This window comes from Balaenoptera acutorostrata, chromosome 2, assembly GCF_949987535.1.
Source record: "Balaenoptera acutorostrata chromosome 2, mBalAcu1.1, whole genome shotgun sequence".
Taxonomy (NCBI): Eukaryota; Metazoa; Chordata; class Mammalia; order Artiodactyla; family Balaenopteridae; genus Balaenoptera; species Balaenoptera acutorostrata.
This window is the reverse complement of record NC_080065.1, coordinates 167941570-167956079: the sequence shown is the minus strand read 5'-3', so window position 1 is coordinate 167956079 and position 14510 is coordinate 167941570. Positions and strand designations below refer to the sequence as shown.

General features: G+C 38.0%; 1 protein-coding gene across 4 annotated transcripts in view; it reads left to right on the top strand.

Annotated features, from left to right (window-relative positions):
• Nucleotides 1-14510, top strand: part of RUFY1 (RUN and FYVE domain containing 1) — a 58575-nt gene that overhangs the window by 13310 nt on the left and 30755 nt on the right. For all 4 annotated transcript variants that reach the window (XM_057539553.1, XM_057539560.1, XM_007169866.3 and 1 more), the window contains 5 exons: nt 2607-2708; nt 4181-4304; nt 9008-9069; nt 12137-12202; nt 14367-14436. In XM_057539553.1, the coding sequence (XP_057395536.1) occupies nt 2607-2708; nt 4181-4304; nt 9008-9069; nt 12137-12202; nt 14367-14436 (424 nt within the window). The remainder of the gene's footprint in view (nt 1-2606; nt 2709-4180; nt 4305-9007; nt 9070-12136; nt 12203-14366; nt 14437-14510) is intronic.

Here is a 14510-nt window from a genome sequence, read left to right as displayed (position 1 = left end):
ATAAAGAGCTGCAGTGTTTTTACTATTTCATTAAATAGTAACAAAAGTTCTAAAATTTCTGCAGTATTTTGGAAGTTATGACCAGAATTTTTTTTGAGGGTAGAGACTATTTGCTCTAAGGTGGTTTGAAACTTGCAGGACGAACTTTGCATCCTGAGAGACATCCCTCTAGAGTTTAATGTCCTTGTCTAATTGAGATAAAAATATCTTTTACAGTACGGCCTATCACCCAAAATATTTCATTGTTTTCCTGTCATGGTTTATTATTAAACATACTGTTACACACTGAATAAGATTACACTTAAGATTGGCACTTAAACCCAGACAACAGACAAAGCTTGTCTCTCTCTTTTTTGAAAATTAAAAACAACCTCTTTGGGGACTTCCCTGGTGGCGCAGTGGTTAAGAATCCGCCTGCCAATGCAGGAAACATGGGTTCGATCCCTGGTCTGGGAAGATCCCACATGCCGCGGAGCAACGAAGCCTGTGCGCCACAACTACTGAGCCTCTGCTCTAGAGCCCGTGTGCCACAACTACTGAAGCGCACATGCCTAGAGCCCGGGCTCTGCAACAAGAGAAGCCACCACAATGAGAAGCACGCGCACTGCAACGAAGAGTAACCCCCGTTCACCGCAACTAGAGAAAGCCTGCACGCAGCAACAAGGACCCAACACAGCCAAAAATAAATAAATTCTAAAAAAACAAAATAACAAAAAAAACAACCTTTTTTTCTTATTACATAACTTTTAATTAAGAAACAAAAAAGGCGCTTCTGTTAGCTTACTACTCAGAAAAAAAAACTACAATTAATATCTTGGTCAGTATCCTTCTAGATCCTTTCAGTGCATAGTCGGACAGACAAATAGATAAGATTCTATTTTTATTCCCCTCCACCTCCCCCAGTGACCTCATTATTGCACTGCTTCTCATGGAAGACAGTTTGGCACTATCCACAAAAACCACCAATACATCTACCCTTTGACCCAGCAATTCCACTTCTAGGAGTTTTATCTCGTAGATCTAACACATGAAAATGACACATGTACAGAAATACCTGTTGCAGCATTATTTGTAACAGCGGAAGATTAGAAACAGCCTAGATAAAAACCAGCTAAATAAATTATAGTGCAGTCCAATACTGAAACACTCTAAAGCTATGAAAAAATGAACGAAAAATTCCGTGTCTGGAAAGAATTTCAAAATGACAGATATTCAGTGAAATAAGCAAGTTGCAGAACGGCATATATAGCATACTAATTCTTTTCTGAAAAGGAGAGAAAAATAGAATTTACATTTATTTTCACATGCATAAAAATGTTTTGGAAGTGAACCTAAACTAAGAGCAGTATATGGTACAGAGGTGGGGAACTGGGGGGAATAAAATCAAGTATTAAATTGTACGTACTGTTTTGTAGCTTTTTTTCCCATTTAATATTAGATTTTAAACCTTTTGCCATGATAGTCATCCACATCATTTTTGTATAGCTCCTCCCACTTTGCGCTTTGTGGTTGTCTTCAAATTCTCATTATCCAAACAGTGCAGCGGTGACCATCCCCAAACATACATCCTTGTGTACCTCCTAAATTATTTCCTTATATTACTAGATGTAGAATTTTGATAACCTGCTGTCATTAAATTGCCTGCTAGAAGAATTGTACCAGTTTGCACTCCCACCAAGTAGCACATGTCAGTGTCCATTTTTCCTATCATGCCAACATCAGATATCTTTTTCTTTCCTACTTTATTTCCTTTCTTTTTTACTCTGGCTTTACATCATTTATTGAAGGGAGAAGGGGGGAATCCAGTCTTTTGTATTGATTAAGTTGGGTGCCCTCTGACCCTTTGAGGCTGATATTGATTACAGCAGTACCTCTAATACTCTCTTGGGTGTTACAAATGCAGTTACTCTGCTTAGAACAGGATCTTTTTTTCCTTGAATAATGTTAGGTCTACAATTGGGAGGCCTTTTTTTTTCTTTTAATGTTTAAAACAGATCTTTTCAAAATCACACCTTTGAGATTGGTTGCACAACAACGTGAATGTACCTAACAGTACCTAACAGTTAAAAATGGGTAAGGTGGTAAACTTTATGTTATGTGTATTTTACCACATAAGAAATAAAATTGTACCTTTGAGCTAATGCCCTAGAAATCTTGTGAGACTTCAACCCTTTAACAACTACGTTCTATATTCGTCTTTTGAAAGAAAATTTATCCATTATACAATCTAACCTGATATTTCCTGGCTACCTGTGAAATTTTATGAATACATGCAAAGTTTTATCTAATTGTATTTGTTCCAGAAATCAGATGTTTGTGCCTTAAATTTTTTTTCCTATTTTTTTGGGGGGGGGGGTGCAGAATACATGCCCATGATACAGACTTCAAACAGTACCCAAAAGAATGCAGTGAGCCATTTCCTCAGCCTTCCCAGACAGTGTGCTCCCCCAGCCCCCAGGGCAGCTCTATTACAGCGTTCTCTGCATTCACAAGCATGTGTATGCGTGAACATGTGTTTCTCCTTGGCTAAGTTGGTTTTTTTCCCTTTGTTTTTTGTTGTTATTATTGTTATGCCATAATAGTTTGATTCTCTGTTTGAATTCCAGGACAGCTGTGGGAAGGGGCAGAGCTTGGCTTTATCTTGCACTCATGCAGAAGAAACTGGCAGATTATCTGAAAGTGCTTATAGACAATAAACATCTCTTAAGGTATTTCATCACCTATCTTTGCTTAGCTTTTGCTTCGTAATTAGAACACAGTTCTGTAGATCATTCGGAATTAAAACAAGAATGTATAATGTACAGTTTTTATTCAAATTATTATTAAGTGTAACTATTCTGTGGCTTAGTTTTAAAATAGCAGTATTTTATTTTTTGATAGTTTTAAAATAGCAGTATTTTATTTTTTGATAGTTTTAAAATAGCAGTATTTTATTTTTTGAGCACTGATGTCTGGAAGTCTTTATGAATGAAGATGTATATTTTCATTTTGAAAAGTCATTTTGAAGATAGTTCTTCAAAAATACCTAAGATTAGGTACCCTGACAGCATACTACATTAAGTTTCAACAAAATGGTATTTGATTGGATGATAATAGGGGAAAAATGACTTGAACTAGATTCATTGGGCAATTTTAAAGTATAAAACCCTGCTTTTTATAAGAGAACATATCTAGATTACCTGTTTTAGGATTCCACATTCAGTTTGTAAACTTTTATATCTCTTGGCATCAGTAAAGACGAACTGTCTATCTCTGAAATTTATGACTGGGTTCATTTTTTATATTTATAACTCTATAAACAAAAGTAACCATTATTAAGAGGAATTTTCTCCAGGATATGAGCATTTACAAGGAACAGATCTCTCCAGAGATAATTCTCTTATCTAACTGAAATAACAATGTCTTTTGCAGTATGGCCTGTCACCCAAAATTTTCCATTGTTTTCAAGTCATGGCTTACTATTGAACATATCTTTTCATGATAAATACTGATTTCAAATAGTTCACGTACTTTGTACTCTTCTTTGAGTACCGTTTTACTGAGTAACACTGAGGTACAGATTTTGTTCCAAACAACTAATTCTTAGGATGATAAGTTCTCATGGACTCACACACACGACGGTAAATTAGCTAATCGCTGGTGACCAGAGCAGTAATGGACGGCGCCTCACTGTAATGGCTGAGGTGACTTGGAGGTAAGGAAGTAAAAGCAGCCAGTGTTGTTCCATGGGACACAGGGAAGAGGGAAGAGTTTTATCCTTGGATGGGTGGTGGGGGAGGCTGTGGGATCCCCCTTTATGTTGACATGAACGTAAGTGTAGAAGTAGTTCCTAGCGACACAAAAGAAGGAGCCAGGGTGGACAGGAGGGGCAGAGTGATGTTCAGGAACACAGGAGCCAAGCGATGAGAAGGACTGGGGTCCAGGGTCCAAACAGAGGAGTTAACCCTAGACCAGAGGTAGGAGGAGTCCATTTTAAGCCACGGGAAGAGAGGGAGAGGCCAGAGAAGAGATAGCAGCACTTAAAGTGGGAGAGGAAATAGAAGGAAGAAGGGAATTCACACAAGGGAGCCTCTGGCTCCTGATGAAGTCGGCAGCCAGGCCATGAGCTAAGAGGTGAAAAGGCAGAGTAGGTCCAAGAGAAGGGTGGTGAAGGTGTTGCTGTTGTATCAATCTCTTTCAGTGAGTTCTATGAGCCTGAGGCATTAATGATGGAGGAAGAAGGGATGGTGATTGTTGGTCTGCTGGTGGGACTCAATGTGCTTGATGCCAACCTCTGTTTAAAAGGAGAAGACTTGGATTCTCAGGTAAAATGGGAATTTTGACGCCAGATCGAATGCCTTGTTTGGGCCAGGGATTTTACATAGGCTCTGGAGGCATATGCTGAACCTAAGGAAGGGGCAGATGGCAGGGGGCATCTGGCACAGGGCCGTGCAAGGTGCTGTGCTGGACCAGAGCGGGGAGCAGCTGGCAAAGGTCTTGGGGAAGGGTGAAAAATAGCTTGGGCAAAGGCACAGAGGCACACACAGAGAGCATGGCGTGTCTGGGAACGGGAAACAGTTCTCCATGGCTAGAACACAGGATGCTCGATGAGTGAAGTGAAGGTAGAGGCTGGCCCAGTTGTTAGGCCATCAGTGCCATGTTAGAGGCTTTAGTTTTTGTCCCTGGAACTTTGGAACTTAAAAACCTTTGGAGGTATTTAAGCAGTACACTGAAATGATCAGGCCTGGGATTGAGAAAGATCAAGCTAGCAACCATCCAGTTCCTGAGTTAGAAGCAGCCAAGAATAGGGAAAGCACAAACATTGAGCAGACAAGTCTGGAAGCTCCAGGTTGCATGGGGAGTGGCAAAACAGACTCAGGAGAGATTTGGGAAGTCAGATGGTAAAACGGAGCACAAATGAAAGTAGGCAGTAAGATGCAGAGTGCCCCATGGGGTGGGACAGCCCTCTTGCCATGGGCTTTCCTCTTGCACGGGAGCTGGTGACCAGGGCTGAGGCCTAAACTCGTGGTGGCAGGGACTGTAAATCAGGACACCCTGCCTCACCGTCACCTCCACCTCTTCAGGGCATCTGTAACTGGGCAGTGGCCCAGGCTTCTTCCCACTACATGTTTGGGCATGACTCTAAAGTTTCCCCAATCCCTCCATGACCAGGTCAGCTTTTTTTTTGTAACCTCTCCTCTCTTTTTTTTTTTTTTCCCCAGTAGTTTTCTTGTTTTTGCCTGTTAAATATTTCTCAAAATATACAAAGAAGTTTTTTTGAAAAGAAACAAAATATCACGTATAATCCCATTACACAGAAAGAGCTAATTCAGTGTTACATTTCAGGATACATCCTTGCAGCATATGAAGAAAGGTGTATGTGTGTATTTATGTTTCAGAGACAGATGTTTGGAGTTTTCTTTTTTCATTAAACCAAAATATGATTATTCCAAGCACACCATTTTGCAATTTTTTTATTTAATAATATGTTCCACATAGCTCTTGATGTCAAGAGATATAAATGGTTTTAAACAACTGCATAGTAATCCATTTTATGAATGTACCATAATTTATTTAACCAATACTTATTAATGTAAGTTGTTTCCATGTTATAACAATGATGTTATAAACATCCTCATACTTCTTTTTACTCATGTCTGTTTATTTTTTTAGGATAAGTTTTGAGGTTGCTGTGTCAGAGTGTACACATTCTGCATGAGTGTTGTGATGATATGTGAGCATTCTTGGTCTTTTTTAATCTGAGAGAAAAACAACTCTTCATCTCAAATTTATATTTTTGAGAACTAGGAAGATGAAGTATTTTTTTCATGTTTTATTTGCCGTTGGTGGTTCACCTGTTCATATCCTTTGCCCATTTTTTTAAGTTTTCCACCTTTTTCCACTCCTTTATTATAGATTAAGGATATTTACCATTTGTCAGAATATTTGTTATAAATTTTTTTTTTTCTGCTGTCTCGGGGCTTGTTTCCCCTGTAGACTTTTTTTTTTTTTTTTGGCGGTCATATTTAATGTACTTTTCCTTTATGCCTTCTAAGGTATTGTGCTTAGAAGGTCCTTCCACGTCTAAAAATTAACCTAATTTTTTAAATCACATGTATATTTTTTACACTTAAATAATCTGCCTGTTATTCATTTTGACATAGTGTGAAGTAGAAGTCTAGATTTCTTATAAAAGTACAGTAGTAAACCAGTTTTCTCAATATCATGTATCAAATATTATTTTCCTACTAATTTAAAATTCCACCTTTATCATGTGTTGAAATATCCATTATGCTCTGAGGCTTATTTCTGGACTCTCTATTTAGTCTCTGGATCTTTTTATTTCTGCCAGTAACGTAGTCTTTTAATTTGGTTACCAAAACCACATAGTGTGTTTTATGCTCTGGCAGTTCACCTCCTGCCTACTTTGTTGTACTTCTTTTTCAGATATAGTTGAGGCTGTCCATTCTGCCAGATGACCTTGAACATCATTTTGTCAGATTCCAAAATAAAAATTTAATTGGGATTTTTGTTAAGCGATAGATGTGATTGAGCCCCCTGGCCTATTCTTATCTTTAATACCTCTCGTATGTCACCATAAAGTATGAGTATTTGCTATTGCACCCTGAGGGATCCTCTTTCTCATGTTTAGGAAGTACTGTACTATTCTAACTTACTTTATATTTTTATTTAAAAATGAACATTGAATGCTATCAAATACCTTTTTTGGCATCTATTGAGATGTCATATCCATTTTTAACCCATAGTTTTAATTGAATTAATTCTTAGGTTTCCTATTGTGATATCATAAAATAAACCTTACTTGGTCATCGTGCATTATTCTTTTAGTATACTCCTAGATTTAATATGTCTGTGGTTTATTTGGAAATTTTGTATTTCTACTTAAAAGTGACACTGGTCTGAATTTTCCTTTTCTATACTGTCTTTGTCACTTTTCAGTGTCAGGATTGTATGACCTCATAAAATAAACTGGATGATATTCTTTTCTTTCTTGTTTTCCACAACAGTTTATTAGAGCAGGAATTATTTTTCTTTAAAGGTTTGTTAAAACTTGCTGGTATGACAGTTTCAGCTTTATGCAAAAGCTTTATGGTCCTCATGCTTTGACCACTTTAATTTTTTGCATAGCTTTGGTCAATTTATTCGTTTCCTAAGTCTTAGAAAAATTTTTAGTCATTTACATTTTTCCAGAAATCATTTGTTTCATTCAGATCTATTAGTTGCATGAGAGTATTTTCTTACAGCTTTTTAAAATCTCACTATTCTAAATTGTAATATTGTGCACTTGGTAGAGATTTGTCTACTGTGTTGAGCTCGAAGAACCAGGTCTTGCTTTTACACATCACTTCTGCTTTGAGAGGAGAGCTTTATCTGTTTTCTAGTCCATTAATTTCTACTTTGGATATTCTTTTTCATTCCCTCTATTGTTGCTTTTTTTCCAGTCAAATATATATTTCTTTTTTAATTATTTTTGTATTACAAAAGAAATGCATGCTTGTTGAAAAAAAGTTAAGCAATTACAGAAGCATGTAAAGTGAAAAGTGAAATTCAAGCTCCCCTTCTCCTCTCCCCCTTCAGTCCCACTCTTGTCCCCACAGATAATGGTAAAAATTTGAGGGACTTTTTCTACTTTTCCTATGCATTTATGTATACATAGGTTTTGTTTTTAATTAAATCTTTTCTGGTTTTCTGTTGTAGTGTAACAAATTAACAGTCACATAAATGATTACAGTCCCTCATATTTGAGGGATGGCTGAGCTCAGCACGGTGACTCTTAAGCACGCCTGTGATCACGGGCAGTTGGTGGCTGGGGCTGGAGTGGCTGAAGGCATATGCACTCTCACTCTCTGTCCTCTGGGCTGAGAAGGCTCAGGGAGCTGAGGCTGGAGCAGCAGGGGCTTCTTGAGCATCTCTGTCTACACGTGGTCTCTCCACGTGGCCTGCAGCGTGGTGCCTCAAGGTTAGCCAGACTTTTCCCATGGAAGCTCAGAACTTCAAAGGTCTATGCCCAAGGGAAAGAGCCAGGAGGAAGCTCGTACTGCCTTTGTTAACCTAGCTGCAGAAGTCACAGCATCCTTTCTGCTGCTTTCTGCTCATAAAGACAGGCCTTACTGGCCACCCAGGTTCAAGGGTCAGGAATATAGATTGGTGGGAGGCGCAACAGAGGAGTTGCAGAAAACATCATGTATAGCTTTGGTTTTAACATAAGTGAGGTTACTATAAGGATTTAATGCTGTACACAGTATTCTTTGAGTTAAAATTTTATCCTGGAGCTTTCTTCATTTCATTACATATTCATTCCCTGCATTCTTTGTTATGGTTGCATAAGGTTCTGCAATATGGCTATAACGTGACTGATTTAAATATCTCTCTATTGATGGACCCAATTTTCCTATATTTCAAAGGAATGGCTGCACTTACTCACAGTAGAGTGGATGGTGGCAGACTAGGGCTCTCATTCACTCTCTCTGAAGTGCTTTATTTCTGGACAAAGCCCCTGACTTTGAGATGTTGAGGGGTCTTGGAGCCCCTAGTTCCCCACAACAGCAGAGAATTTTCCCTGAAATACTGACTGGACCTTTTCACCCCAGTTTGGGGGAAGAAGGAGTCAGAGTTATCAGTTAAGGTCACCACTTTAGAGAGCCAGGTCTCTTTTTTTTTATTACTTTGTACCCAAAGAACTTTGTTGATCTTTGTCAACAATTTGATTGTTGAATAAATGCAAGAAACAAATCATAACTAGGTGGTAAAACTTCAGAATATTCCCTTAAATTCTGATTTTTAGTAAGTTTTTCTTCTAGAAGGTGATGGGGTTATTTTTCTTTTGGTTTGCTTGACTGATTGCTGCTTTAAGCTGGTTAACCTAACTGATTGTCAGGTTATCCTAACAATCCTATTGTTTTATCCTGAGATAGGAAGGTAAATACCCTGAATTTTAGACTGTAAGGTTTGTGGAAAGTGCGAAAAGTTATTTTTCATTTAAACTGGTACATTTTATTTCTATCAGGTTGGAGTGATCGATTTTTCTCTCTACATTAAGGATGTGCAGGATCTTGATGGTGGCAAAGAGTAAGTTCTGTATTGTATGCTGTTCTTCACGTTTTTAATGAAATTCTGGCAAAGAATGCTACTTTTTAAAATTGAGGTATAATTAACATATAACATTATATTAGTTTCAAGTGTATAACATAATGATCTGATATTTGTATATATTGCAAAATGATCACCACAATAAGTCTAGTTAACATCCATCACCATACATAGTTACAAAAAATTTCTTTTCTTGTGATAAGAATTTTTAGGATCCACTCTCTTAGCAACTTTCAAATATGCAATACAGTATTATTAACTACAGTCACCATGCTGTACATTACATCCCCAAGACTTACTTATTTTATAACTGGAAGTTTGTGCCTTATGGCCCCATTCACCCGCTCCCCCACCCCCCGACCTCTGGCAACCACCAGTCCCTGTATCTGTGAGTTTGGTTTTGTGTTTATTTTCGATTCCACATATAAGTAAGATCATAAGGTATTTGTCTTTCACTGTTTTACATATTTCACTTAGCATAATGCCCTCAAAGTCCATTCATGTTGTCAGAAATGGTAGGATTTCCTTCTTTTTTATGGATGAATATAGTATTTTATTGTATGAATATACCACATCCATTGATGGACAGTTAGGTTGTTTCCATATCTCGACTGTTATAAATAATGCTGCAATGAACATGGGGGTGCATATACATTTTCAAGTTAGTTTTCATTTTCTCTGGCTAAATACCCAGAAGTGGAATTGCTGGATCATTTAGTAATTCTATTTTTTAATTTTTTGAGGAATTGCCATACTGTTTTCCATAGTGGCTGCACCAATTTACATTCCCACCAACAGTGCACAAGTGTTCCCTTTTCTCTGCATCCTGGCCTACACTTACTACTTCTTGTCTTTTCGGTGATAGCCATTCTAATGGGTATGACATGATAGCATATCGTGGTTTTTGATTTGCATTCCCCTGATGATTAGTGATGTTGCATCTTTTCATGTAACTATTGACAAAGAATGCTACTTTTGTTTTTGCGTTGTTTGAATTTTTATTTTTTATTTAGCTATTTTTAATTACAGTGGTAATACATTCCTATTCCCATTGTTTAAGGAATTAGGCTCTGTGGAAGAATAGAGAGTACAAAGCAAATTTCCCCATTAACACTATCCCCTCGTCTCCATCTCAATCCCACTCCCCCTGCTTCTTCAGAGGAAGCTACTCATGCATGACTCCTTCCAAGCCTTTCTTTACTGCCTTGCAGGTATATATTTGTTGGTAGTGTAATTTGCGTTATGGTTTGGATGTAAATGGAAAGGTACTATTATATATTTAAGTTGCCACTAGACTTATTCTTTGATCCTACTGTGTCGTGGATGTCTTTTCACGCCACATTGTAGCTCTACCTCATCCTTGTTAACAAGAGCATTAAAAGAAGTTATCCTGGAGAAAAAAAAGCAAACAATGTATATGACATGCTACCATTTATGTTATAACAAAAAAGACATACAACCATATTTATATGTTGTACTTCCATATACATGGATCACTTCTAGCGAGGCACATCGACCTGAAAACACGACCGCCTGTGGGGAAGAGGTCAGGAGGCAGGCATGGGAGGGAGTTTCACTGGAAACCCTGGCACTGTGTTTGATTATTTTACCACATACATCTGTTACCTGTCTTTCACACATCTTTGTAATGAGAACTCTTCCTTCTCAGTGCCCTGGCAGTGCACCTTACCAAGGAAGGGACCAGCGGGAATCCCATTAATGCTTCATGCACCCACAGTACAAGGATTCACTCACTTGAAATTTAAAATATATTCTTAATGTCAAAAAGAACTGGAAATAAACTGATTATCCACTATGAAAGGAATACAGTCAGCCCTTCAACCTGCAGATGTGGAACCCACAGATATAGAGGGTCAGCTGTGCTATGCCATTTGTATAAGGGACTTGAGCATCTGCAGATTTTGGTATCCACAGAGGTTCTGGAACTAGTCCCCCGTGGATATCTAGGGACATCTGCGATTGAATGAATTGTAGAACATCTGAAGTATTCCACACTGTGTATTATACAGACATGAAGGAAAAGAAATTTGGCCTACTGTGTAGTAGATTTAGAGGGATTTCCACAGGTATTATTGAGTGAGAAAAGTATAATACTGAGAAGTATATATATCCCATTTTTTAAAACCCCAAAATTCTCTAACATATATTTTATATTTTAATTGCATATACTATATGTAAAAACATGTAGATATTATGATTATATACACATAGGATACTCAACAAGCTATCAGTATGTGTTACCTGGGAGAGCTATGTAAAGGGCAGAAAGGTAAAAGAAAAAAAATGACTGCACTGACCAGCAGATCCAGCACCTGTGGCATGAACCTGGGTCAGATGATCCCATTTATGTACATATGTATGTAAAGAAATTGGTGGGGGGAGCCGAACTTTAAAATGATGAAGTCTTTTTTGCTTTTTTTATAAAGATGTATGAAGTTTTGTTTTGTTGTGTTGTGTTTTTGCTTTTTGCTTTTTTTTTTTTTTTTGGCCATGCTGCACAGCTTGCAGGATCTTAGTTCCTTGACCAGGGATTGAACCTACCCCCTTGGCAGTGAAACGTGGAGTCCTAACCACTGGACCGCCAGAGTTCCCAGAGTCTTTTTTTTTAACCCAGACTAATCAGCTTTGTGTTTTGAAGAGTCTTGTGGTCTTCTTTTCTGAGGCAGCTTCTTTTCCTTCAATATAACAAGGGCTGCTTCATCTCCTAACTCGAGAGCCATTTACATGTGGCTTTTGGTGTTTCTACCTTGCATGCCAGTGGCTTTCTCAAATGCTAGGGGAGAGGTGGGAGGAGCGTCTGCAGGGAGGTTCCTCTCCAGGCAGCCTGTTTCCAGTGTGTCCCATGTCTTCCCAGCCCGCCTTGCTGGTTCACTCAGGACTGTGCAGACATTACTAAGCTCTAACCATCTCTTGGTTTCCTGATGACATTGGTACTCCTACAAGGTGACTGGAAGGTTGGGGGACAGTTACAAAGTATTAACCCTGAGTAAAAAGAATTTCTCTCTTTTTATGTTCTTTTTAAAAGACATGAAAGAATTACTGATGTCCTTGATCAAAAAAATTATGTGGAAGAACTTAACCGGCACTTAAGGTAGGACTTCCTCCTTTTTCCAGTGTTGCGGTTCATTCTCAGTGCCCAGTAATTGCCTCATGGAACCTTTTTGAGTTGCCATATATTTATAACTAACTTTTTTCCAAACCAAGAAAAAAGGTTGTCGTTCAGTGCTCATGTGTACAGACTGTAGAAGTATGATTTCTTGATAGAGAGCTTTGGGGAATCCTTTGATCTTTTGTTCTGTGTAGTTATGCAAATTAGAGAGTAATAAATGAAACCTCTCCACCCCTTAGCCCACCGCAACTTAGTTGGAAATCACTGCATGGGAAGCGTTATTGCTGCTGGGAATCAACACACATCCCTCCAACGTTCTGGGCAGGAAAAAGGGGGTTGAAAACCACTGGGCTAGACCTCTGAAAGCAATTCAATAGTGATAGCAGGTATCTTTAGCTTGAATTTTCATTTTAATTGGAAAGCTGCTCCTGTGTTTCATGAAACACTAGTTGTTGCGGGTGTTGATGGAGAATGGATGGAGATTCTCAGCCTAACGTGTTTGGGAAATATAATTCTCTCTCTGAACCCTCTTTAGAGAGTACACTGTGCACATTAGCAGTTCTCTGCGGGAGCAGCCTGTCTGGCCCCCAAAGCCAATGAAACAGGCAAAGGAGCTAGTGTGTTCTTCAGAACATACCTAGGGTAGTGCTGCTCTGAGCTTTCCTGAGGTGTGACGCTGGCTTTTATTTTGAGAGTGAGATTCTTAATCCATTCTTAGTTTATTGAGAACTTTTATAAGGAATAGATGTTGAATTTTATCAAATGCCTTTTAGCATCCATTAAGTTAATCATGACTTTTATCCCTTAATCTATTGATGTAGTATAGTTTATTAATGGATTTCTTCGTAGGGATAAACTCTACTTGATCATAGCTTTAATAATGTAATCATTCTCTTAACATGTAACCTAACATAGTTGTTCCATAGTTTCCCCTCTGGCATGGTATCAGGGTTATGCAGCTTCACAAAATGAATCAGGAAGCTTTGCCTTGTTTCTGTGCCTGGGAACACCTTCTAGTTCATGAGCATTATTTGCTCCTTAAAAATTTGAAGCTCAAAGCCTGTATGGAGGCAGTACTTTGCCAGCTTTTCAGTTTTTCCTTAGCTGTTAATTCATCTAGCTTTTCTCCTCGTGAGGATATATCTTTTTTGATAATTTATGTTTTCTAAGGAAAAATAGAAATTTTATTGATAGTTTCTGAGTTATGTAGCTGGTACAGAATTGAAAATGGCATACTCTTAAAACTTGTAATTCCTTCTATATGTTTTGTTTTGTTGACTTTTTCATTTTGTGTCAATTTGTATTTTTATTTTTCTCCCGCCCAATTCTTGAACCTTGGTTCATTAGCCTTGTCAGGTTTGTTTCTTGGTACCCCCCCTCACCGGCAAAAAGCCCCAGTTTTTGGCAGTAGGGTCTGTTGCCTAAAAGTGCAGGCCCTGGAGCCAGACCACCTGGGTTCATAGGGGTATGAAGTTAAGTGAGTTTTTCAATATAAAGTTATGGTTTCCTCATCTGTAAAACAGATTAACAATAAGAGTTGCCTCACAGAATTGTGGGGAGTTGATGCATTTAAAGTGCTTAGAACAAAGAGGGCCTGACACATTGTCCAAAAAGAAAACTACTACTATTATTGTTGTGGTTATTATTGTTGTTTGTCAAGTCTACATTAGCTTTTTACGTATTTTTCGGTATGAAAGTAGTGCATATTACTTAAAGAATATGTGAAAAATGGGACAAAGTATAAAAAAGATTTAAAAATCACCTTTGATCCTACTACCCAAAAGTACCAATATCTTGTTATGAATATTACTTTAGATATATGACTGCCAGCGCGTTTTGGTTCCCATATAGTGTGTTGGGGGAAACGCTGTTTTCTTTCCAGTTGGCTAAACAAGAAATGGGTAGCATATTTGGAGAAAACATTGAAAACTTTTCCGTAAAAAAAAAAATATATATATATATATACACACACACACACACACTGCATACATATATATTTAGAATTCTCATCTATGAGTTAATTGGAGGCCCTTTGACTCTCCATTTCATACAGGAAATCTAGGAATCTCTATCCTCATTGTTTACAGATTGGGAAAACAGTCAGCTTTTATAAGTTCGCATTCACTTAATATTTTCTTTTTTACAGCTGCACAGTTGGGGATCTTCAAACCAAGATAGAAGGGTTGGAAAAGACTAATTCAAAGCTTCAAGAAGAGGTTTGTAACTTACTGAAATTCTTAAAACAGAATGACCCAAGAAGAGAAATGGTATGGTTGGTATATCTGACCAG